This window comes from Barbus barbus (assembly GCF_936440315.1).
Source record: "Barbus barbus genome assembly, chromosome: 35".
NCBI lineage: Eukaryota > Metazoa > Chordata > Actinopteri > Cypriniformes > Cyprinidae > Barbus > Barbus barbus.
Genome location: NC_136763.1, coordinates 19,096,286 through 19,123,091, shown reverse-complemented (window position 1 = coordinate 19,123,091; position 26,806 = coordinate 19,096,286). Strand labels below are relative to the sequence as shown.

The window sequence follows — 26,806 nt, the reverse complement described above, 5'->3', positions numbered from 1 at the left end:
TGTTGCAATCAAATGTAAAATTCAACATGAGTGACATCACTGGCCCTTTAAATGAAACCACAAAAAATTTAAAAAGCAAGCATGTGGTTGACAGGGTGCTTCTGCAGACAGGTACCACACATTTTCTCAGTGGAATATGATGTGATCTTGATGTTTTTTCCAAAACATAATTTACATTATTTTTTCTGCGCAAAGACAAAATACATTGTTATGAAAGAACAACATGCATACATGATTTACTGATTCACCAGGTTACTTCCCTCACTTCCCTCTTTGAATCTAGGTCTTTTGTAAACTTTTCACCATTAAAAGTGATGTCCAATTTTTCTTCCCACTGCAAAAGCCTACAAGTCTTTAAAATAAGACAAGTATTTGAGAAAAGCAACAATGGATAAGCTATTAAAAATATTTGTGTTTATACTTAAAAATGAAAAATGTCCAGTGCTGTACAAGAAAATATAATTGCACTGAATATGCGTTCTCTGAAAAAGGGAATATTTTAAAGAATGCTGGTAACCAAACACTTTTGGTGACCTTGGACTTCCATTGTAATGTTCCATTTTTTTTTAATTTGCAGAGAAAAGCACAGACAAAACACTGCACGTTGTCTGAGACTTCTGACTAGCTGGACATAGCAAGAGTGGCTCAACCAATGGTGTGAGTTTGGGGGTCTTTTCACAAGACTGTGATGAGCGTTTGACGGTAATCAGCATCGTAAATCCTTGAAAGTTTTTTTATATTTTGATTTTTAAAATTGTTTATGTACATTTATAAAACTAGATTTTGTATTGAGTCTATGATGGTCAATTTGACATCATTCTCTCTTCTGACATCTGTTATTAGCCTTTTTCAAGTTTTTTTTGTTGTCATGAAAACACTTTTTTGCTATTTCGAGCAAATGGGAATGCAAAAATATATTTGTGCTAGTCTCCATGGCATGCATTCACTGCTCTTCAAGTTAACCCAAATATGACGACTTCCGCTGATGAGAAAATGAGAAATTCAGACTATCTTAAAAACTAGTTTAACCAAGTGGTAATCAGTCTTACTTTTCAGATTCAAATTAGTGTAATCTATGTTTTTTAATGTGACTGACTTCAAAAAGTTATGAACAGAGTTGCAGAAAAAAATGAGATAACTAACTTTTAAGACTAGTCTCAGCAGTTTCAGTCAACCAGTGCTTCACTCTTAGAGGACTTCGGGGGAAGTGTTCACTATCAGTCTGCCTTTGCTGTTTGTAAATGATTGGTCAAGTCCCCTGAAACTGTAACCGAGGAGGAAACAGAAAGACTTGACTGAGAACAGTGAACTGCACTGAATTGTTTGCTTAGAACACAATGTATACATCTCTTTGTGGGAGGAAAGAAAGAATGAAGCTTGTTTTGCACGATTAAGGAAACAAGATACAGAAATATACTCAAAAATAACGTTTGAAAGAACATGCAAAATTCCAAGACTGCTGGATTGGAGAGTGACTCCTCTCAGATGATATCTGATTACTAGGAATAGATCCATTAACTGGTGTTACATTGATTTGGTGCCTCCACATCCCTTCCACAGTGGAATGCACAGATTTATGATCTTTTTAAAAATAGACATGTCTTCAAGTTTTCAAGGACACAGCTTGAGAAAATCAAGCCTTACTCACAAAGCCTAAACTTAAACCAAATATTATAAAAAATAATAAAATCAAGTGTTTGCTAGCTTAATATATGTCAACTTCTTTAACCCCCGGTTTCACAGACAAGGCTTAAACCTAGTCCTAGACTAAAATGTAAGTCTGAGCTGTTTCAACTGAAAGAAATTTGCAGTGACTGATCTTTAAATATATCAGTGTTTTTGTTTTGTCTCAAGATGCACACCAGTAATGTTTTTTCCTAAGCATGTTTATAAAAATTACTTAAATGTCCTAATTGAACTATGGTCTAATCCTGGCTTAGTCTAAGCCCTGTCTGTGAAACCGGGCCTAAAAGTATATATGTATATGAGTGAGCGTGTTTTCAAAGAAGTCTCTTACGCTTATCGAGGCTGCATTTATTTAATCAAAAATACAGAAAAAACACTAATATTTTGAAAAATAACTTTGATTTATCATAATGCTTTTCTATTTTGATATACTTTGAAATACAATTTTTTTTCTGTGATGAAAGGCTGAATTTTCATCAGCCATTACCCATTACTCCAGATTTTAGTATCACATGATCTTTCAGAAATCATTCTGATATGATGATTCATTATCAGTGTTGGAATCCTTTGTGCTGTTTTTTAATATTATTTTTTTTCCAGCATACTTTGAATAAAAAATAAAAAAGAACAGCAAAAATCATCAATTAAAAAAATCAAGATATATTCTCTAAAAAAAGATAGATTCTCTTGCACAATATTGAATAATTTTTTTTTTTTAAGAACGTTTTACGAATTTTATGGAATTAAAGAATTAAAGAGAATAAAAAAATTAAAGAGACCCTCTGTTAAGGAGCCGACGAGACGTACGGATCCATGTGCAAAGCTTTATTAAGAGACGTGATCATGAAACAGGCATGGATTCAATAATGGCAAACAGGTACAACACAGGCAAGACGAAGAATAATCCTAGGACAAGCGTGGGTCTTCGATCAGCGAACACTATCCAACAGGGCAAGGCAACGAGATAATCCAGGTACACGAGTAACAGTCCAAGCGAGGTGCAAACAGAGTTCAAAACAAAATGACTAGACTGGAAACATGAAATGGCTCCGTAGTGTAGCTATCGCTAGAAGAATGATATACGCGGCGTTCAAGGCTTATAAAGCCTATCTGAATGGATTCAGCAGTGTATGTGTAATCAGTGCATTCAGCTGTGTGTGTGCAATCAGTGCAATGGATCATGGGAACTGTAGTCTGGAGTGACGTAAAAGTCTGTGTGGTGTGAGAGGCAATGTAAAGAGAAGACGACATCTGGTGGTGAGCAAACGGAAGTGCATGGACAGGATTCGTGATACCCACACATTCATTACATAACTCATAATTTATGGCCACGTTTTATTAATTCATTGCCTTGTTTTAGTTCAATCAAGATCACTATTTAACAAAAACAAAGGAACCGATTAGTACAATGTGGCCATGATTTAAATAATACATTTATTTAAAACGAGTGAATGAATTCATTTGTGACAAAGACTTGTTTTTTTTTTCTTTTTTTTTTTCCCCTTACTAATAGTGTAGTAAACTAAAGCTGTGTGTACAACTTTAAATCACAAAGTTCTTTAATGTAGAGTGCACTCTTTCAGCATTTATTTATGCAATATCCCGAAATGCACATAAAAATACATGTATGGAAACATAGCTACTGTCTGAACAGTTGTTGCTATATTGTGCCGCTGTGCATTCTCATAAACTTTTGCACATGGTCGCTCTCATTTGCATGAAATCACCAGCTCAAATTGAAAACGAATGCTTCCGGATGTTTTACAAATGGAAATTGAACATGCTGTTCTTCTGTCCCTCATAGCCTCATTTCCATTCACATCAAATTAATTATGCCACTAAGCCATATTGGAAAGTGACGAATGACATTGGAACATTAGTATTATGTTTGTCCTTTAAAAACTGGCTCACAATGCCTCAGCAAACACGGATCCAACAAAACACATTAACTGTTGAAATGTGATGTTTGTTGAGCTTAGCAGCAATAAACTTCTGACTGGGTTAAAGGTGAGACGGGAACAAAGGTACGCCGAGGGCACTATATACATCTGATGTCTGTGGATGACACTATTTTTGGAGCTATTAGCTTTGGCAGAGGCTGTCCTGGTGTAAGCAGGGGGTGTGGGGTAAAGTCACTTACCAGAATAGAAGCTTGAAAAACACATTTAAAAGATGTTTGTTCTGGATTTTATGTAAACAAGATGACCAGAGTCACTCGGATGCCAGTGTATTCCCGAATCGCAGCTAACGTCCTGGCACATGTCAGCCTCGTCTGTCTCTGAGAATTCATGCCAGTGGTTTTGCTCTCTCAAATGTGTTTACAATTACCACAGCTTTTTCAAAACAGCGCAAAAACAGCATTTCAAAATGCGTCTTTATCCTGAAGTGTTGCTTGCTCACTATTCTTTTCCAGGAAAAACATCCTAGTTACTCTAGCACGGAACCTGATTGAAAGCAGCTGAGTACCTCAAGAAACACTGAGGCACATGGGTGAGGCAAGACTGGAGATTGTAAACAGTTAAAAGTTAATTTTCATATTTTCTTGTTTTCCACGCATGCTGGCCATTTCTGGGAATCAGTAAAGCGCAACGAAAGCGTGACTATATTAGTACTCCAAGCTTTGTGAACAATCTGCTATTAATACAGAGGTTGAATGCTCTCTGGAGTTATTCAAACAGGCAAAACACTGACTGGTGATGCCACTAACTTCAAGGAATAATTCACCCAAAAATGAAAATTCTCTTATCGTTTACTCTCCCTCAAGTTGTACCAAAACTGTAAAGTTTGCTTTGAACACAAACTATATTTTTAAAGATTGTGGGTAACCCCATACTGTGGAAATAAATGGTACCAGTATTCTTCAAACATTACTTTTATGTTGAGCAGAAGAAAGAAACTCACACAGGTTTGTTTAATGATGGCAGAATTTAAGTTTTTGGATGATTTATCTGTTTAGCTACAATTTCTGGCAGCAATTCAACTAGAAGCATATATTTTCTAGTAATTCTATATTTTCTAATAAGTAATTTACTCATTCTCAAGTTGTTCCAAACCTGTGTGAGTTTCTTTCTTCTGTTGAACATAAAAGAAGATATTTTGAAGAATTTCGGTAACCAAAGAGTTTCTGGTCCCCATTGACATCCATAATATTTGTTCCATTCTAAATGGGAACTGTTTTTTCAAGTGAAATGTAGAAAGTGTTTCTGTAGTTTGTTGTATTTAGAAAAATGCGCATGAAATTTAATATGGTTTACATATTCAGGTCATATTCAAGTCATACAAGTGTTATTTTAGTAGGATTTTTATTTATACATTTTTTTTAAAATCAGTTTTTATTTGATATTTTCTGTTTTAATTTTATTTTTGATCATTTTATTTTTTTTGATAATTTGGGGTGTGTTTTTGTCATTTGTAGGCTAGTAGTGTTTGTTTCTGTTTTCTATATAATTTTTTGTATTCATTTTTATTTCAGTTTGAGTTATTTTATTACATCAAGTAAAGAATTTAGCTGAAATAAATGTTATTTCAGTTAACATTTATTTCAAGTAATGTAAATTTAGTTACAGTGTTAGGGTTATAATAGTTAACTCAAACTATGTTAATATCTAAAAAAGATATTGCCTCAGTGTAGTTAGCTAATTTAGTTTTAAAAGAGTAACTTACATTATGAGTATCTCACAACTTAGAAGCAGCAGGAAACTGGAAGTGGCATAAGGGAAAAAGAGTGAGAATGAGACTGATAGAGCGGGGCAGGAAGTGCCAGCATGTGTCTGTGAGTCTGGAGCGGTCAGAGGGGTTCGGGTGCGAGGTTACAGGAATCTCTGTCATACTGGCTTACTCTGGTTCGCTCCGCATTTGCTTGGCTGTGCTCCAGGGTGAGGGGCTCGTGGCAGAGATGGAGACGGCGATTCATCTCACACCTTGTTTGTCCTTTCGTGGAACAGTCTTGGAAGGGGACAACTTGGCCTGGTCCATATTGTGCTGTCACGTCAGATTGAGAAATTCATAATATATCCTTTAGGTATTTTTAAAGCGCGAGCAACAACAGTGTACTGTAATTATACTTAATTTACTCTGTCAAAGATTGACATGGGAAAGCCAAAAATAGCCTTATGTAATACAAACATAATACATACCTGTATGATGACATGAGAACCTGACAAAAACATGCATAAGGCTTTATATAAGGGTTTCATCCAATTGAGATGTTTACAAAAATAAAATAAAATTAACAATAAAATAAAAAATGAATAAATATGACAAAGAAAAAAGTCTTTAATCTTTTAATATTTTTTCATCTTTAATCTTTTATTAGTGCTGTCAAACGATTAATCGCGTTTTGTTTACATAATATATGTGTGTGTACTGTGTATATTTATTATCTATATACAAATACACACACATATTTTGAAAATATTTACACGTATATATTTATATTCATATAATTTATATTATACATCAATATATTTAATATATAAACATAACACATTTTTCTTGAATATATACATGCATGTATGTGTATTTATATAAACATAATAAATATACACAGTACACACACGTGTAAACAAAAACTTTTATTTTGGATGCGATTAATGGCGATTAATAATCTTGGCAGCACAAAGAAATATATGTTTATTTATATATATTAGGGCTGGTAAGCGATTCAAATTTTTAATCAAATTAATTACATGATGTGGCGATTAATTAGGCTGAGAAATTACTCCCAAAAGAAAATCTTAAGTCATTGTCGTGTAAAGCATCAAACAGACAAAAGAAGCAAAACGTAGCTTCAGCAAGAAATATTACATTTAAATATAATATTAATATAAATTAAATATAATATTAAATATTAAAAAGTAAATGATGACACAGTTGTCATTTTTGGGTGGGTGAACTATTCCTTTAATAATTTTTTATTAAATTTATTATTACTATGGAAATATTAAATTATTTATTTAATGAACCGATACTCTAAATAATGAACTAAAACTGCCAGTAGAGTCATTTATTAATTCATTTGATTCGTTCAAATGGCTGATTCATTCAGGAGTGAAGTAAATGGTTCTTTATGAATGGTCCATTGAATTATTGAATTTACACGTCAAGTTTTGGTAATGTACGGTTCGCTTGGAACCTCAGCAGAGGGGGAAAACCACCAAAAGTGAACCGTACCGTGCCGTACCATGCAGTGGAAAAGCGTCATATATGATGTAAATATGAGACAAAAACTCGAACTGCTACATTTTTGCCCCATATCTTGAACAACACCAGCAGACGACATGGCAGCCCAAATCATCACAGACTGTGGAAACTTCACACTGGACTTCAAGCAACATGGATTCTGTGCCTCTCCACTCTTCCTCCAGACTCTGGGACCTTGATTTCCAAATTAAATGCAAAATGTACTTTCATCTGAAAAGAGGACTTTGGACCACTGAGCAACAGTCCAGGTCTTTTTCTCCACAGCCCAGGTAAGACGCTTCTGACGTTGTCTCTGGTTCAGAAGTGGCTTGGTAGCCCTTTTCCTGAAGACGTCTGAGCGTGGTGACTCTTGATGCACCGACTCCAGCTTCAGTCCACTCCTTGTGAAGCTCTCCCAAGTGTCTGAATCAGCTTTGCTTGACAGTATTCTGAAGCTTGCGGTCATCCCTGTTGCTTGTGCACCTTTTCCTACCCAAATTCTTCCTTCCAGTCAACTTTGCATTTAATATGCTTTGATACAGCACTCTGTAAACAGCCACCCCTTTCAGTAATGACCCTCTGTGACTTACCCTCTTTGTGGAGGGCGTCAATGTTAGTCTTCTGCACCATTGCCAAGTCAGCAGTCTTCTCCATTATTGTGGTTTCAAAGAACAAGAGATACCCGGAATTTATACTGTAGAGATGGTCGTTAATTGAAACTCAAATGTAAATATTCTAATATTTTGAGATCCTGGATTTTTTACTTTTAACTTTCATGAGCTGTAAGCACTAATCATCAAAATTAAAAACTTTTGAAATGTTTTACTTTACATGTAATGAACCCAGAATATATGAAAGTTTCACTTTTTGAAATGTTACCAAAAAAATTTAACTTTTTCATGATATTCAATTTTTTGAGATGCACCTGTGTGTGTGTGTGTGTGTATATATATATATATATATATATATATTAGGGCTGATAAATTAATGCGTTAATTAGATTAATATATATTAATGCATATATATAATCATATTATTTATCAGTAAAAATAGTATTGTTGAACTAAATTATTTTATTATTATAACTTAATAATTTAGTTTTATAAACCTATTATGTCTTTCTGGTTTTTATATTTATTGTCAGGCTGCAGTGTAGTTTCAAGCAACCTTGAAAATAGTCTCAGTTATTGTTACTACAGTAAATATAATAAATTAATAAGGGATCTCCAAGCACTGTAAAAAACTTTTACTATCAGTCTGCCATTTTGTTTTAATCACAATAATGGCTAAAACAAATTTACTACAGTTTTATTGTCATAACTGTGGTACATTTTTGTAAAGGACATCAAGAAAATGACATTTTATGGCATCAAGGAAGCGCAGGCAGTGGCACTGTATTCCAGAAGCTTCTAGCTGGCACGGAGAGCAGGACGCGGCATCTTTCTGTGACCCTGCGGCTGCAGCAGCGCTTTGCATTGTGTCAGCTGCATGGGGAAACAGGAGCTGGGGAAGACAATCCCAGCAGGAAGCAGAGCACAGCTGCAGTGTTACAGGGTGTTTATCCACAAAAGTTCTGACAACATTTCGTTTTTTTCTCTGTATGCTGAAAATTTAGGGTGTTAATTGGGTCAAATTCTTATTTTTCAAAAATGTTTACAAAGCAAACCTATATTGTTTTAAGGCAAGAGAGGAAAATAAAATATAACAAGATATAACAAAAAAAAAATGAATTGCAGCCAAAAGCATGTGATGAAAAAATCAAACTCTGCCTTGCACAATTAAAAAAAGTTCAATTTTGAAGAAGAAAGAATGAAACTGTATTTTCTTGTTTTACAGTGCAAATAAATGTTTGTTTGTTTTTTAATGGAAGAGAGAAAAACAAAATGTCCAGAAATATAATAATATTGAGACATGTAACATGTAATAGAAAACAGCTGGTTAAACTCTTTGCATTCTGAGTCAAAAACACATTTTTTCTCTCTTTTTTTTTTAAAGCTGATGAAAAGGCAGCTCAGCCAACTGGCCAGAGGCTGTAAATTAGTTTGAAGTACAGAAGAAGCCCAGATGAATGTCATCTATAGGATCAGTGGGTTGGAAAGACCTCTGCACCTGAATGTGCTTCTGATGATTTACTGAAGGAGGTCAGAGGTCATGCCCCTCCCCCCACCACAATTGTAAACAACAGGCAATCTGGATATAGCAGCTCGCTTGCTTTAATTAGAGATATTAAAGGGCTGCTTATGGAAATACACTACATGTGAAGAATGCCTGAGTTTATTCTCATTATTATGAAACATATATTTGCTTGTTAAACCCTTATTTGACTGTTAGGTAGATTCATGTGGTCTGGCTGACTTCCAGTGGAGATGCGGTCTGTATGTGATGTCTGAATTATTTTAGAGAGTTAATGTTCCCAGACGTCTCAGCAAGGCATTTTACATTATTATTTTAAAATGATTATTATATTCTAAAAATCACACACACACACACACATTGAACAAGATTACACTTGATTTGCTACTTGAAATAAAAGTTAACTAAATTATATAACTATATATAACTTTGAATTCTTACCTAGTTGTATTTATATTTTAATTTAGTCTAACTTGATGTAATAAAATAACTAAAACTAAAACTTAAATACAAATTAATAAAAAGTTTTAGAAATAATTAAAAAATGGCTATAAATTAAAATAAAATAATTAGAAAAATATAGAAATAAAAACAATTTAAAAATAACAATAAAACATATTCAAATATTAATAATAATATCTCAGTAATACTAAAATAAAACTGTTTGGGGAAAATATTCATTAATTGTTCATGTTCATAAGAAGAAATGGTCAGAACAAGTTCTTCCAAGAAATACAGCAATTGTTTGAAAAACTTTATTAAAAAGGTTTGTGAATGAATCTATCTTGATGTTCAGTTGAAATAATTTTTTACAGTTGTTATTGAAATATAATAGCCTGTATAACAAATAAAACTGCCAAATTGTATAAAACATCCATTCATAAACCAAAACTAAAGCAGTTACATTCGCAAATCTATTAGACCGACATGGACATGGTGTTCTGCACATGCAGCACATTCAGTAAAAGTGCATTCTAATTCTGTCGCATATCAGCAGCGTATAGTTGGGGACACTAAAATAGCAAAAATGATAGTCTCGACTTTTTCTTTCCTGACATGGATGTGACTGAGTCATGCAACCTCAAAAATGTTTGAGACATGCCTGTGCTAATCAAGAGCTGTGACATCCCCATGACACGTTATATATTACACAACTGAAAGACACCTGGACTCCACAAACCCTCAGTCAGATGGGATTAAGTGGGGATCCTCTTACACTTCCCAGGAATCTGTACCATGGACCCTTCCAGGAGACAGAATGTCACCAGAGAACTTGAGGGAAGTTCATGCGCTCCTACATCAGAATCAATGACACACAGAGAGAGAGAGGGTGAACGGACTTCTGGAAAGGCCCTGCGAGTCGGTATGCACTGGTTCAGACCGGTTTCTCTTCCACAGTGCAGTCATGTAAAAACGGCCTGGAAAGCTGCCAGCATTACTCACTATTCTCTCTTAAGGGCTAAAGAGAGAGAGAGAGTTAGGGGAAGTGAGTGTGGGCTGGCTGACACTTCCCAGGGTCCATCAGTTTGTCTGTGTGTTACACACATGCTCATACAGAGGACTGATTTGATCTGATGTAGTGCTGCCTTTTCTTGATTCGAAGAAAACTCCATTTACAAACCTATAGGATGCTTTAAATGACATTAAAGTATTGGGACTTTTGTGCATTATTGAGACTAACGTGTTGGAGAAGTCATGGCCTAATGGTTAGAGAGTTGGACTCGTAATCCAAAGGTTGCGGGGTTCGAGTCTCGGGGTGGCAGGGATTATAGGTGGGGGGAGTGAATGTACAGCGCTCTCTCCACCCTCGATACCATGACTTGAGCAAGGCACCGAACCCTCAACTGCTCCCCAGGCGCCGCAGCATAAATGGCTGCCCACTGCTCCGGGTGTGTGTTCCCGGTGTGTGTGTGTGTTCACTGCTGTGTGTGTGCACTTTGGATGGGTTAATTGCAGAGCACAAATTCTGAGTATGGGTCACCATACTTGGCCACATGCCACTTCACTTAAAATGAAAAAAATCCTATTCCTGGGGGAAATTCTTTTCAGTTTATATATATAAAAAATAATATTAATATATTTAAGATATCACATGGATCCAGAAGATTTGGAATATAGTGCACAATATGTTTGGGCTTCACTATGTGGCATTCTTTCCATCATTTTTAAATATTGAAAGCTTTTTTTACTTTCTCAAAAAAACTAATTCTGTATGATTTATAAGCTTTTGTACCCATAGGGACCTCAATTTAGGTCCCCACCGTGACGCGAATCCCCATGAGTCTGTGTGTATTCAGGTTTAAGTCCCCACCAGTATATATAAACATGTACACACACACACACACACACATACACACACACACACAAACTCTCTAAGCATATGTTTTTCATTATTATTTACATTATTATTATTATTTCATTATTGATTTGTTGTGTTGGTCAGATGTATTCTGTAGGTTAACCAAGCTTCATCTCTGAGGCATTGTGGAGGCCTGTCCTTCAAAACAGAGAGAGGAACCTGTTTAACAGGACCTCCACTCATCTGACAACATTTCTGAATCGCTACGCCACTGATGTTGTCTAGGTTAGTCATTTAGGCTGTAAACAAGTATCAAAAGCTATTGTTCCTCTAGCCATGCAAATACAGTATTTAAACCCTGTTGTAGTTTGTACATAGGTTTTCTCCAAGTAGGCTATAAAGAGCACACCAGAACAAACACATGCGCACAGCAGCACGGACAAGTTAGGTAGAAATTAATTTATATTTAATTGCATGCTCAAAGTAAAAAACAACAACATCGTTTGCAACTTTTAATAAACATTCTTTATGCTGCATACTCAGAACTGCTGGCCTACTTCCCTGATCATCAGCCTCCATAGGACCTTCTGATATTAAACAAAGTCTCAGCTTTAAAATTACGGCAAATTTATTATGAAATTCAGAGAATAAATACTGTTTTGGCACTCTTTAATGTGTCGTGACAGATCTGAACCGATCATCTCTTCATCTTTACTACTAGTCACAGCACGAAGTAAACATGAATGAACATCAGAAGGTATGCTGAAAGAAAGAGAAATGTCTCATATCTCATGTAATGGCTCAGTCAGTTTAAATCGCAAAAAAAATGTCAATAAAACAACTTGTAAACAATATGGTGTAAAATCATTTATTCAATGTCTGTAAACTTGATAGTTAATAGAAAACTGAACTCTAATAATGAACATTTTGCTAAATATGCACTATATCACATATTCATTATATTTAATGAAAATTTATGAATTTTCACTGCTCCGGGTGTGTGTTCACTGCTGTGTGTGTGCACGTTGGATGGATTAAATGCAGAGCACGAATTGCGAGTATGGGTCACCACACGCAGTATGTCACTTCACTTCACTTCACTTCACTTCACTTCACTTCACTTCACTTCACTTTTTAAAGCTCTAGTGTTTTGTTACTTATAGCACTAAACACATGAGTTATGAGTATGTGTGTGAGAGAGAGAGAGAGAGAGAGTTTGTTTTGACTCTCTTTCCAAATGAATTATAAATTGTCATTCCAGCTCCGTGGAACCTTGACCAATGATAGGACAGTTTTAGGACAGTTTACTATTTACATTTACATTTAAATGTACAAATTCTTTTACCCGGAATTTATACTGTAGAGATGGTCATTAATTGAAACTCAAATGTAAATATTCTAATATTTTGAGATACTGATTTTTGACTTCCATGAGCTGTAAGCTCTAATCATCAAAATTAAAACAAAAAAACTTTTGAAATGTTTTACTTTACATGTAATGAATCTAAAATATATGAAAGTTTCACTTTTTGAAATAACTTACAAGAAAAAAATAACTTTTTCACGACATTCTAATTTATTGAGATGCACCTGTATTATATTATCCTAATAATATTCGAGTTAGACTTGAAGTTTTGAAAAGAAGAGAAAGGAGCAAGTGGCACGCCAACTGTTTCTGAAAGCAAGAAGCGTCTGTGTCTCTGAGCTGCCCTTCTCATGACCTTTTATTCAGGTTTTCAGTAAACAGGTCTTACATTAAACCTCTAGCGCCCTCTTGTGATTCATCAGTTTTAGCAACGGCACACCAACCTAGCACTGATGTCTGCAAATGAGCCATTGTTGGATGGTAGGACTGAACAATGAACTTTTCATACTTTTGTGGCATTTTTTTTTTGCATCCTTTTTTTAAATATTGAAAGCTGCAGTAGCCACAACAAATAGATTTTTTTTTCATTATTATTTAGTTTATTATTAATATCTTTTTACATTGTGTGTGTACACACACATTATATATCACACACACACACACACACACACACACACACACACACACACACACATATATATATATATATATATAAAAAGGCTGTCAAATAATTAATTGCGCTTAATCCCATCCAAAATAAAAGTTTTTGTTAACGTAATATATGTGTGTGTACTGTGTATATTTATTATGTATATACAAATACACACACATACAGTATATATTTAGAAAATATTTACATGCATATACATTTACATATTTATATTCTGATATTTTATTAATACATATTTATATATAAACAACATTTTTCTTAAATATATGCATGTGTTTTATATACATAATAAATACACACAGTATACACACATATATTATGTAAACAAAAACTTTTATATGGGATGCAATTAATGGACAGCACTAATATGTATACATACACACACACACACACACACACACACACACTATACGCATATATATATATATATATATAGTAGTGAGACAGTACAAACATTCTGAATTCTTTTAAAAGCAGTTTACAGATTTTTTTATTACACATTTTTCCATTTAAATTTTTAATTGAAACAGTAATATTTTGTTGCTTTGCATTAAAACAGAATCATGCTAGCTAACCAAAGAAACAAAACAAAACAAGACAGTATATAGTCAGTTTTCATGGCAAATTTAAGATAATAATAATAATAATAATATGTTTAAAGAAAATGAAGCCTGTTTTTATATAAATCATTATATGTATCATTAGTATTTTATTTTGTTGCCCTCAATTTATGATGATTCACCAAAAAACTATTGCATTATGTCCAAATGCATCAGCTATAATGCCAATTTATGAGGCCAACATCATCAAAATAATGTGACAATACAAACATTGTGAATTCTTTTAACAACAGTCTTTACATTTCTTTAGAAAATATGTTGTCCTTTTTTCCCCCTCAGATTTTTCAGTGAAATATGAGCTCCAGCTCAGCGGTCAGCAGATAGATTTCATGCAATTTAGAGAGTTACAGTCCCTCAGGTGGTCTGCAGAGAGACGACTCTGCCTTATAATAGTGAAACGCTGCTTTGTATGTCACCTCACACCTGTACATATTCTCACCGCTCCATTTATGAGCCAGAACCGAGTACAGTCCCACAGCCGAGAATGTGCCTCCAGGCTCTCGGAGCACTTGTGGAGAGCTGGTGTGGTTTTTCAGACCTGCTGCTCCGTTTACCTTCCATGTGATCCTCACCGATTTAGACCGTAAGCCGGTGATGACACACGCCAGCGTCACTCTCTCCGAACGCTGCTTCTGAACTCCAGCAGGGAGAAGAACGTGCACTTTCGGAGTCGCCTGGCGATCAACACGGACGTGAGAAACTGAAAAAACATGTTAATGATGAGTATAAACTGAGCAGCAAAACCACATTTCTAAACTTCCTGAAAGCATCTCTTACCTTCCACGATAAGTCGAAGTCCTCTGCTAAACATCTGGTTCATCGGGTCCTTCTCACCTGAAGCAATGCTGTAATAGAAATTTGCAGTGAGCTACATGATCAAGACATTAATTGACTTAATCGATTTGGGCTTTAAAGTCTCACCGCAGCAGAAGAAGAGAGATAATAATGATAATCACACCAGTTGGCTTTCTATTCTTGTTCATTTCTTTTCTGTTTCATTTAATTTCTTTATACGTATTGTGTGTGAGCGAATGCTGTCTGAGATATAATTTCGCTCTAGAGCCAGTGCAGCTTGATTTGATTCGGTGTTGACTCTTATGAAGCTGAAACAGAGGTTGACGGTTGAGGGAAGAACGTCCCATGTGCTCAGATGCCGTGTGCAGATGGTCCATTTAAAAGCAATCAACCATTACACTGTTGATTCCTTCACAGGGCACATGAATCAGGTTTTAGGAAATTCATGTTTTTAAATATTAACAGAAATATTTTATTACAATAAAATCTTTAAATTGTATTTTAATATATACTATAAAATGAATAGTGGTGTTTGCAGCAGTTTCATCTTACTATCAACAAGAGCTAATAATTGTATTTATTATTTAATTAATCAATTTTATTTTATACTTTCCATTTTCTTTTCAATTTTAGTTAAATATTTAGTATTTGTTTGTCTAAATAGTTTTTATTAATTTTTTCAATTTTTTATTTTAGTACATTACAAGTTAAACTACATAAAATTGAGAATGTTTTTCATATTTTATTTTATTTCAGTTATCGTTTGTGTTTTGTAGTTTTTATTATATTATTTTAGTTCCGTCTACATAGTTTTTATACATTTTATATCCATATTTTAAATTTTAGTACAGTTAAACTATATCAAATTGAGATTTTTAAAAACTAAATATTTCAGTTATTGTTTATTTTATTTCATGTAATGATTTTTTAACTAATGGTTTTAGTTAGTCAACAATGATAACCGTGCTGGGCAGGCACCTTGTTATTTTATGCTATTTTATACAATCATATCTTTCAATTTTCAAAATGAATCATTTACATTTCATAGTTTATGCTACATGTGTGAGTTCTAATAGGCTTTTTATCCACTTTGCTGTTTTGACTTCTGTAATATAATATAATATAATATTGGATTAACTTCTTTTCACTGGAATGTAAAGATTATCTGAAGTGCAGACAAGATGCAATTGCTATTTGTGTTTATTAATATTTTTTTCCATGATACGCTGAAAAGAAAATATTGTTTTTCTTTTCTGTTATACACCATAAAGTATCAGTGTGCTAAAAACATATTTGACTGTTATTCGGTTAAGAGGGACATAAAAACAGGAAAGAGCCGTTGGTTTACTGGCACAGACAGATGCTCGCTCTAACACAACACTGCCAGCACTTCTGCACAGATCTCCTGGGAGCCAACTAATCCAATCCGAGCAAAGTTTGCAGGTTTTGCAATGCAAGTCAGAAATATTTAAACATGAAAAAGATAGCTTTCGTGATGGAAAATAGAATGCATGATATAGTATAAAAAAGTGTATTGTTTTCCATAAATAAAGTTCATTTGCACAAGGATGCATTTAAGATCAGTTTATTAAAACATACCTAATATATAATACAGCATTTGCATTCAGTTGTAAAACATTTGCGTCTGGTTTTTGTCTGAAAAACCGCAATAATAAATTCCAGTGTCATTTCGTAAAGTTGTGATGATTTGTAAGACGTTTCGAGGGTTTAACCCTTCCTTGGTTAAGACGGCGTATCTACTGTGGTCCAGTACCGTGCCGTAGCGCACCTGTGACGTGTTGGTGATATTGTAGGAGAGGATCAGCTGTGGCCCGTGCCATGGAGTCTGTTTATACCAGCTCAAAACCCCTTTGCTGCTGTTGGGCATCAGTGGGCAGCTCAGTGTGACATTTTGCCCCTGCTGCACAGAGATGTTCAATGAAGGCTTCCAAAAAAAGCCTGGAATAACATGCACAGTGAAATGTTTATGTAGAGTAAATAATCAAGAAATATATTCAGATCATGAATATTCTCAATATTATTAGTGCTTGGTAAAATTGGAAAATCATAAAAAAACTGAAATATATATTTTAAATAAACTCATGAGTACATAATCCTTAAAAGTAGTAATAATAAATCAGTAGTAAAAAAAATCATTAAAAAACAGATATAAAATTGAAAACAGCAATATGTGTATTTAAACATCAGATAACAAACTTAAAATATTCAAAAAGAAATATGAGTTTAAAACACTTACAGTGCAGTGCCAGATACAGAAGTGAAAACAGCTTTATGTTGCAGCTTATGTGAAGATCCATGGTTTTATTATCTATAAGTCAACGTGGGTGAGAACTGTTTTAAGTTTGGCTGTCTGTATAAACCTGCTTCTTGTAGGATGGAGAGTTCAGTCTTTACAGTTACACGAGTCTCTTAGGAGAAATGATGGGGTCATGACCCCAGAAAATGATACGTGCAGATAATAACAATGCCTATTTTACAAGTGAAGATAAACACCATTCTATGGAAGCCGTTTCTGCCACTGATTAAAAATAAAAATAAGAAATTGTGACTTTTTATCTTACAATTCTGACTTTTTTCTCGATATAGCGAGTTTGTATCTTACAGTAATGTGGAGTGAGAGATTGCTGTAGTGCCTCAGTTCAAGAGAAGCGGCAGCACGAAGCACATGTGAACTGATCATCTCCTCTGCTTTAATACCAGTTACAGCACAAAATAAACATCCAAATGTATGTTAAAAGAAAGGATACAACTTACCGAAATCCGTATCCTGTCTCAAACAGTGTTTCAACTGCAGAAAGATGTCAATATAACATCTTGTAGCCTAAATAATAAGCCAAATAAGGTCACATTTATCTCAGAAAAAAAAAATCATAAAAAAAAAGAAATTCGGTGACAATGAACTCATTAGTCAGCTAGAAAAATCACTAAATATATGCACTATATAACATATTGATTACTCTAATCTATATTCTTTATGTTTGAATAAATCTGTCAAGTTTTTATGACATCCACCATTTAAATTTATATTTCAAAAAACTAATTGGAGTGGAAATATAATTATGTAATTGTTAAGTTACTATTATAACTTGTGTGTTTTAAGTGTTTGTATTCAAATCAGTTCATTTTAACCCAGAACATATCTGTAACAGGGCGAACGAGACGTGAGACGATACGCAAAGCTTTATTCATAGACATGGTCATACACAGGCAGGGTCGAGCATCAGCAAACAGATATGTATAAGGCAAGACAAAGAGTATTCCTAGGGCTGGCATAGGTCGCTGAACAAAATCCAAAGGGCTAGACAAGAGGGGTAATCCAGAAACAAGAGCAAAAGTCCGGACGAGGTACAGAGTCTGAACGGCGAGACAAGGGTTAATCCAAGATACACAGGCAGGAATCAGGAAACAAGGCAACAAGAAATGACTAGACTTAAACTAGAACTAGAAACTAGGCTCCATAAAGCAACTATCCCTAGGAGAGTGATAAACGCAGAACAATACTCGGCGACTTGAGCAGGATCAGAGTGGGTATTATATAGTGAGTGTAATAGCTTTCAGGTGAGCGTGAGATTGGTGACAGCTGTGTGCAGTCCGGAGTGACATGTAACAGTCTGTGTGGTGTCAATATGATGAAGAGGTGACCTCCTGTGGCAGTCGGATGGAAGTCTATGGACACAATTCATGACAATATACAATGTAGTACCAGCTGGGTCTCATGCATATTTTACAGCATTAGTTGAGAAAATTTGTCATGTGCTGTACCTGATACACATTCAAAATAATCAATACTGAATCGAATCGAGATCAGAATCAAATCGCAGGCTTGTGAATAGAAATCATATTGAATCATGAAATCCGTGTCAATACCCTATTAACTAGTACTTTTGCCTATTTTTTTTATATTTTGCTGCCTATTAATAGTTAAGTAGTTGGAGCATCTAATTATGGTCATGCAGAATAAGCCTTCAATATGTGCTTTATAAACAGCCAATATGCTAGTATTATGCATGCTTGATAATAGTGAGAATCAGTCCTTAAAATAAAGTGTTACCATACATTTTGCTTTTCTAAAGGAAAGGTGGCATGTTCTTTAGTTCCAGAATCTTTTCTTACTTTTCACACATGAGCCGGATGCTCTTCTATGTTGATAATATACACTAGCATATAGCTAACTACATTTTGCAATTATTCGCTGAGGGTTTGTTTGGCTTTTCCAAGAGTCTGACCACAAAAAGGGCACGTGTGTCGCTCTCAACTGTAAACAAGCGCGACCTTGTTACTGTCCATTTATCACCCATCATCATCAGTTGTCGTTTACATAAAACGTAATTAAACCCGGATCATGTCACATCAATGACATGCTAGATCTGGCTTTATTGCGATTCAATAGTCCTGTGGTGTGATATTCATTTTTAAAAGTAGCCTACAGATGTTCCATGTAGTCTCAAAATAAATATGAACTGATTAAAAGTATAGTAATTACACAAGAATTAGAAATGTTAGTTGATATAATGTATATAGGCTATATGTCACACTACAGAACATGTCTGTCAATTCTTGACATTTCTATTATATATCAGAGCAAAGCATACATCATTATACAGTCTGGCATGTTTATGACTGATTATGATAAAATTATGTTTTAAAACAAAAAGAGAGAGATACAAACACACTAATTTTCCCTTTATATGCATACTCTGTATGTCTTGTGAATGCACCAGTTGTTGTATTTATCATCTTCTCCATTATTAATAATTAACAGAACATTAAATAAGAACATGTGTACAAACTCACTGTGAGTTTCTCAATCTGGAATCTGAACCTGGTGTTTTCTGCCCAGAATAGACTCAAATGGAATCTAGGGATCTGGAGTTCAAATTCATTAGGTTAGTGAGTGAATCAGAGCACTGGTGCAAAATGCCTGTCAGAGCACTTTGCTCTTGCTGGCTGGGGTTACAGCAGAGGGTGGATCTTGACGTTGTCAATGTACACATGCAAATTTTAAATGCAAACAAAGAACAAGAGTAATGTGGAAAGATGGCTGGGTGTTGCCAGCATTTCATTTATGAACCCTGTACTGATATATAAAATAATAGTCAAAAAAAATTTTTTTTTTTCAAATTTAGACAAAATCTAGGAAAAGTTTGCATATTTTTTTATTGATTATTTTATTGTTTTATATAGGAGAATATTGATCTCATACTTAAGGATGAAAAAAAAAAGTTTTATTACAAATTTCAGACCCAAAACAGTGCAAAGCAGTACGATAATGATTGAAAGATGAACAAATAAACGTTCCTCAAAAACCTGTTATGAAGCTCACATTTTGATGATTTGTCTGAAAATTATGTATGGAGAATCAAGTAACCCTAAGTTTTTTGGTCCAGAAAGCATTAATCTTGTAACTAGCAGTATCAAATTTATTCTCATGTTTACTTAGTCAAGATTTCACAACAAAAATTCCCATGTACGACCTGAAGGTGGACATTTTTACAATTATAAGGAATTTTACTTGCAGCAAAGTTTTCATCATGTTGATCCTTAAGAGGCCTTATAAATATTCCTATCAAATAGGATGCAGTAGACTTTATAAGGTTAAAACTTTACCTTTGGTATATTGTACATTTTATTGAATTAAATGAAGTAGTTTGGAAAATGGATGGATGGATGCAACAATGAATAATCTTCCACCCCAGAACTGTGCAAAACTGCCAGATGCTATTAATCTCCCCAAATCTGACAAAATCTATTTCACAATGCAATAGAATATTGCAAGAGTTCATAATTCAAAGGCAAGAATTCAATACAAGGGGGCCACGACCCATGGAAACAGCCGCCACCCTTCAGAATTATGTAAGCACCCCCCAACTGATGACTCATCTCTTGCTGGAAACACTGAGCAGCAGAATTTTGAAGGTCCGTTCTAACTCGAACCGGCTCTGAAGTTCTGCTCTTAAACCGGCAGAGGACGCTTGAGGGGGAGGTCTATGAAGTTTTAATATTTACATTTCAGACAGGCTATCTATATAAATCTATATAAAGTGTGACAGATATAATCTATATAGAGATAAACAGAAGATTTCATACAGTCAGTCCACCTAAAAGCTGCTGTATGTTTGAGTTTTTTGACTCAAAGGGGCATGGACACTCTTGGCAAAAGTTCAGGAAACACTGAGTTGCTCCTGTTAAAAATGCTCAGAATAAGTCCTAGCAGAGGTAACACGCTCTTCTAAGATCCGGGACCGCTGCCAGAACACTCCCCAGAACCGAGGAATGGAAGCTGAAACTTTCTTTCGGAAAAAAGAGGAGGGAGGCGACTTTTGGTTTTTCCCACTAACGGCGAGGATAACCTCTAGCTGATGTCACGTTGCAACAATCCGTGTGTTTGGAGGGCTGAGTAACTGGACGGCAGGCCCCAGCACAGGAGCAGAGCCACTCCTCTTTCCTGAGCTGAGCTTAGAGGGGAAACCCAGGTTTTAAAAGTTTCGTTTCACTTAGAAGACAGTCTCTCGCCTGACAGACTCGCACCCAACAGCTCGTTCTTCTTGGACATCTCCAGCCTGCGTGCCTCAGGATGACCAACTCCAAATCTTCTCAGACTACACGTAATATCGTGATCGCCTGCCTGGCCCTGTGGTCCATCATCTCTCTTATCATTATTGTGGTATGGGCCACCTCGCCTGAGATGAAAGGAGCCAGTCAGTGTCGGACAGAGATGCAAGACCTCAGGGAGAGACATGAAGGGGCAAAAATCGTGTGGACCAAAGACCGAAAAGCTCTTGAGGAGCTGGTGAGACAGGGATGGAGGAACCAGACCGCTTTTCAGAAGCAAATCGACCAGTACAAGGAGCAAATACAGTCTCTGAACATCTCTTTGAATGACAGCCTGCAAGAAATTGTGAGTTTATCTTCTTCTTCTGGCCTTAACCTCAGTAAGTTATAGTGACATGCTGATTTGAAAAAAAGCATGCCTTTAAGTTTTATGTTAGTTGAAGCTCAGATATGAAACTGTTTTGTTTTTTCATAATGAGACCTAACGGGAAGTAGAGAGCAGGTCAGGTTGAGTTAAATCTGTAGAGTTATGCAAATATATGCCAAATCAAATGATCGGAATGTTAAACACATCTCCTGCCCGTTGAGGGGGCAGGATATCAATCCCAGCTCTTCCTGGAAAAAAAACAAACTTTCCTGATAATCTTCACATTGGGGTAGTTGTGTTTCAAAACGTGGGTGTTAAATTGTATTCAAAGAGGTTTTGGCTTGATTTGTGTGGCCAAGTTTTTGACCTTTGGAGGTGGCGGCGTTCACTCACACGCCCGTGAGATCTGACAGCCACACCTTAATGTCTTAGTGCGAACATCCACAGCCGAACCTCACCCCATTTATGAACTTGTGTTTAATTAAGCTTCTGTTTCTCTGTAGGCTATTCTGAACGAAAACATCACAGTTTTGGACAGCAGAATTGAGAAATACAAACTCATCGAGGAGAACCTCACTGCTGAAATCAGCCTGCAGACAGGTAGGAAAATTCACGTCAGAGTTTTTCCTCTCATCAGAGCAGCCATGAAAGGAGCGCTCTCTCCCTCTCCCTCTCCCTCTCTGACGATATTCTTAGATGCATTTTCCTATGTAACCATAGAAACTCGGAAGAGACAACAAATAGTAAAGGCTTGTTTGTGACATGGAATTCTCTGCAGTGGCTGATGTAATAACATGAAGCGCAGTAACTAGTGGTTTTTCTTCTATTTTTGGTCAGATTTCTTTGCCCTGTCTATATATGTGCATTTATGTATTATATTTGCAGAAAATGTTGTCGAGTTCAATGCAAGTAAAAATTACGATGCTGTTTAAAAGTTTGGGATTCTTAATGTTTTCGAAAGAAGTATCTTCTGCTCACCAAGACTGCACTTATTTGATTAAACATCAGTAATATTGTGAAACATTAGAATTTAAAACAACTTAAATAAACACATTTTAAACTCATTCCTGTGATTCAAAGCTGAATTTTAGCAGCCATTACTCCAGTCTTCAGTGTCACAAGAAACAAGTTTGACTATTATCAATAGTCAAGAACAGTGTGCTGCTTCATATTTTTTTGGATACACTGTGAATATATATTTTTGTTTCAAATTATTTGATGAATAGAAAGTTCAAAAGAAGAACAGCATTTGTTTGAAATCTTTTTTTTTTTTTTTGTGAAAATGTGAAATCCTTTAGTGTTACTTTTGATAATGAATCCTTGAATAATCATGAATAAAAATATTGATTTCTTTAAAAAAAATAAAAAATACTGGCCCCAAATGTAATATTTTATAACTGTCAGAATGTCATAATTTAAAGGACTTTTTTATTTTTTATTATTATTATTATTTTTAGTATAACTGCCTAACTCATCTAAGAAACAGCTCAATCTGGCTTAAACTAGTTTGCGGGCCTCAACTGTTGGTTTTCAACATCATCTTCAACCAGACTGACCAGGTTAGAGTTTGGCCAGACTGCAAGACCATAGACCAGCTTAACCAAGCTGGGAAACCATATTAAATCCAGACCGGAGAGCATCTAGAACAGTTAAAGTCAGCTTTGCTAGGTGGGAGAGCATCTTGAGCTAGATAAGACCATCTCAAACCAACTTAATCAGCTAAAACCAACCAAAACCAGCCTGTCAAGACCATAAAGCCACCTAAATTAAAAAAATTTTCCCCAGCAGGGAACAGTACTGTTTATCCAAATTTATACTGAACATTTCAAAGCTAGAATTTAGTTTAATTTGGAAAGGATTTCCTGGCTCACTAAACAACTGCAGGAAATGACTCCTGAAAGCATGAGATATGAAAATAACGGGTAATACAAGAGCGAGAGAGATAGCAAACACTGATTAAAATCGCCTCGCTCGGCCCTTTTACCCGCCTGATAAAGCGGTTATCTGAAAAAAGCTATCTGACTTTGGAAAACCTTTTCACAAAACAGGATAGGTGCGATGTCCAGAAAAACGTTTCACACCAAGACCATATTTTAACACCAGTGTCGAACTTGAGACAAAGCAGCAAGCGAACAACACCAGCCAGCTACCAGCTAGGACCCAAAATAGTGCTCTGACATCACCGAAGTCCTTTAAGAAACAAACTGATAAGTTACGCAGTGCCTAGACATTGCCTTATAAGCCAATAGACTTTTTTCCTCAAAGAATGTTTGGCATATTGTTAAGAGAGTTTGAAGAGGAGAGGCTACACACTTATTAACATTACATAGAAAAACGCTACGAGTTGTATTGTCTGAGGAGAGTTTGTCATTATCATTTCAGACCAGATTGAAGCCCTGGAGCACAATTTGACTCTGAAGGCCCAGGAGTTGTCATCATGTGAGGCTTTACACCTTGCTTCTAAACAGCTCCAGATTGCTGCAGAGATGCAGAAACAGAGCTGCGAGACCACCAAGCAATATTTACAGAAGCAGCTGTAAGTCATACAGCATCTCTTCCACCAATTCCAACTATTTCATTGCACTTGAAAGAGTTCTTGTTTTATTAGATAGACTAAGTTAGATTATAAACCATGCAATGTGAAAATATCCCTCAAAATCGTACATTGCATTGCATTTTTGCTTGCTGATGTGCTTGAACTATCACATTTTGCTGATGAAATTATATGTGGTTCATTTTTCTTTCATTTCACCATAGCATGAAGTGCAAAGACGTGGACCACCATGAACATGAATATCATATTGATCTCAATGACAGCGGAGCCCAAGGAATCAGCACAAGTAGTGTTACATTGGCTGTGATCGTGTGCCTTAGTCTGCTTCTAGTACCATGTAAGTGCTTTTTGTAGTAGTTATTGTGTCTGTGTTGATAATGAATCAGTATCCTGTGTGCTAATGAGATTCTGGTTTATTCTCAGAGATGAGAGGAATGCTGGATGATGGAGTATTTGGGTACATGTTTCGGTGCAACACTGTTCTGAGGACACCGCTCTGGTGCACTTGTAACCATGGACTTGAAGCACATGTAAATCGTCATTTAGAAGTGCTGATGCAAAATGTTTGATCATGTGTAGTTAATGAAGGTATTTGTGTTGCAAACATTTTTTGATGGCACGGCTGAGATCATGGAGAATTTATTCACCTTCAACAAATGTATGCTGTACTTCATATGTGGTCACTTTTTTTTTTTCTTGAGACTTTTTTTTTATTTGGGAAAAATATATAGATTTTAGGGTCTAGATGTTTCGGAATTGTATTTATTTTTGTTTGGAGTAACCAGGCTAATATGCCAATGAGATATTAATGTTAAGAGCTATTCAGAAATTTGATCACACTGTTTTACCACTGTCTGTCTGTTTTTTCTTCTTTTTTTTTTAATTCATGAAAACCTTTTGAAAGCTATTTTTGAATAAAGTTAGAATGTTGACTCTCTAATTATGACTTGATAAAAGACAGTATTTAATGTGTGTAACCTTTCCATCTGTATGTCAGCCTTATTAACAATAATCTGTTGAAAGAGTTCCCAGTACATATTGACAAGTGAAGGGTGAAGAGTAAGACACACACACCGAACAACAACGAATATACTACAGTCTACCTTCAACCACAAAACTATGGTAACTCATCACACAACTGTGATAAAAATTAGAAATTAAACAACTTATACCGAAAGCTGTATGGTTTTAAGAATATACTATATTTATTATGATAATGAAATGAAGTGAGTAATAGCTTAGCTATATGGTCATGTGATCTCAACATGTCGGCCACCATGAGGGGGCGACCCACTCCCATGCAAATTATAAAATTATGACTACTGTTTTTCAGTCTTCTCCTATTATGTATGTGGCAGAGTGGTCAGGTAGGGGAAGTTACCAATAACAACGGACACAAATCCTATAGTTGACTACGCCACCCAGAATATACCGGGACATAACAGCCACAAGGGCACACAGGTTCTTTGCCAAAGGCAGGGTGAGCATGGAGACATAGACAAAATATAAATAAATTAAGCAATTTATTTATACACAAATTAAACATTAAAATTAACACATTGTTTTTTTGTACACAAGATCTTAAATCAAACCAGATACACAAATCTACCAGTTACAGAAATGACCAGCAGGGATCTTTTGGATTTTCACCTCACACCATACACACACCACACAGTTGTGAAAGCAATACAATTGGTTAAGCACAGCACTCCATGTGGACACACTAAAAGACAGCAACCTACTCCAAAAGGAGCGCACACACACACAGAAATTCAACAACTACTTATACCAGTGGTTCATATATATATATATTATATATATGCAATAATAATATTTTTTTTTGTCTCTTAGAAATGCACATTTGACATTGAGTGAGATTAGGGGAGGGGCCACGCAAAGGTGAGGAGCAACTCAAATATTTACAGCACCCAAGTTTTTGCTAGCGGTTCAATTTGACCTATTGTTCATAATTGACCAGCACAAATAGAAATAACATCTGGTAAATCTGATGAAAGACAAATTCATTCTAATAAAATAAAAAGATTTATGAACTTAAAAATACAAATGTATCAAAAATAAAAAGAAATTTGGCCCCAAATGAGCCAACTGAACAGCAGTACTCAATGTATATACTTTCATTTATATGTGTACACATATACAGTAGGATTACAGTACTTACCCTGAGCATGTATGTCAAGCTGTGTGTGTGTGTGTGTGTGTGTGTGTGTGTGTGTGTGTGTGTGCATGTTTATGTGGTTTATGAGGACACAAATTTGTATAATGACATGGGTACAGAGGTATTACAATATGAAGGTGGTTTATGAGGACACTGCCTATGTCCCCGTAATTCAAAAGGCTTAAAAAACATACTAAATGGTGTTTCTTTTATCTAAAAATGCACAAAGTCTCCTGTGAGGGCTAGGTTTAGGTGTAGGGTTGGTGTAGGGCAATAGCACACACAGTTTGTTCAGTATAAAAACCATTACGCCTATGGAGAGTCCCCATAAACCACAAAAACCAACGTGTGTGTGTGTGTGAGAGTGAGAGAGAGAGAGAGAGAGA

General features: G+C 35.4%; 2 protein-coding genes across 2 annotated transcripts; one reads left to right on the top strand and one right to left on the bottom strand.

Annotated features, from left to right (window-relative positions):
* Positions 1–13,807: 13,807 nt before the first annotated feature.
* Positions 13,808–15,101, bottom strand: LOC306855469 (Ig lambda-2 chain C region). The gene is made up of 3 exons (XM_079394213.1): positions 14,877–15,101; positions 14,733–14,800; positions 13,808–14,655 (listed from the first exon to the last, which is right to left on the bottom strand). Exons 1-3 carry the CDS (start codon positions 14,936–14,938, stop codon positions 14,300–14,302), a joined length of 486 nt encoding a protein of 161 aa, XP_079250339.1. The 5' UTR covers positions 14,939–15,101; the 3' UTR covers positions 13,808–14,299.
* Positions 15,102–20,659: 5,558 nt separating this feature from the next.
* Positions 20,660–25,417, top strand: LOC306855153 (uncharacterized protein). Its single transcript, XM_079393613.1, has 5 exons — positions 20,660–21,669; positions 22,194–22,290; positions 24,073–24,226; positions 24,448–24,581; positions 24,668–25,417. Coding segments are annotated over exons 1-5 (711 nt in total). The 5' UTR covers positions 20,660–21,345; the 3' UTR covers positions 24,670–25,417.
* Positions 25,418–26,806: the final 1,389 nt, after the last annotated feature.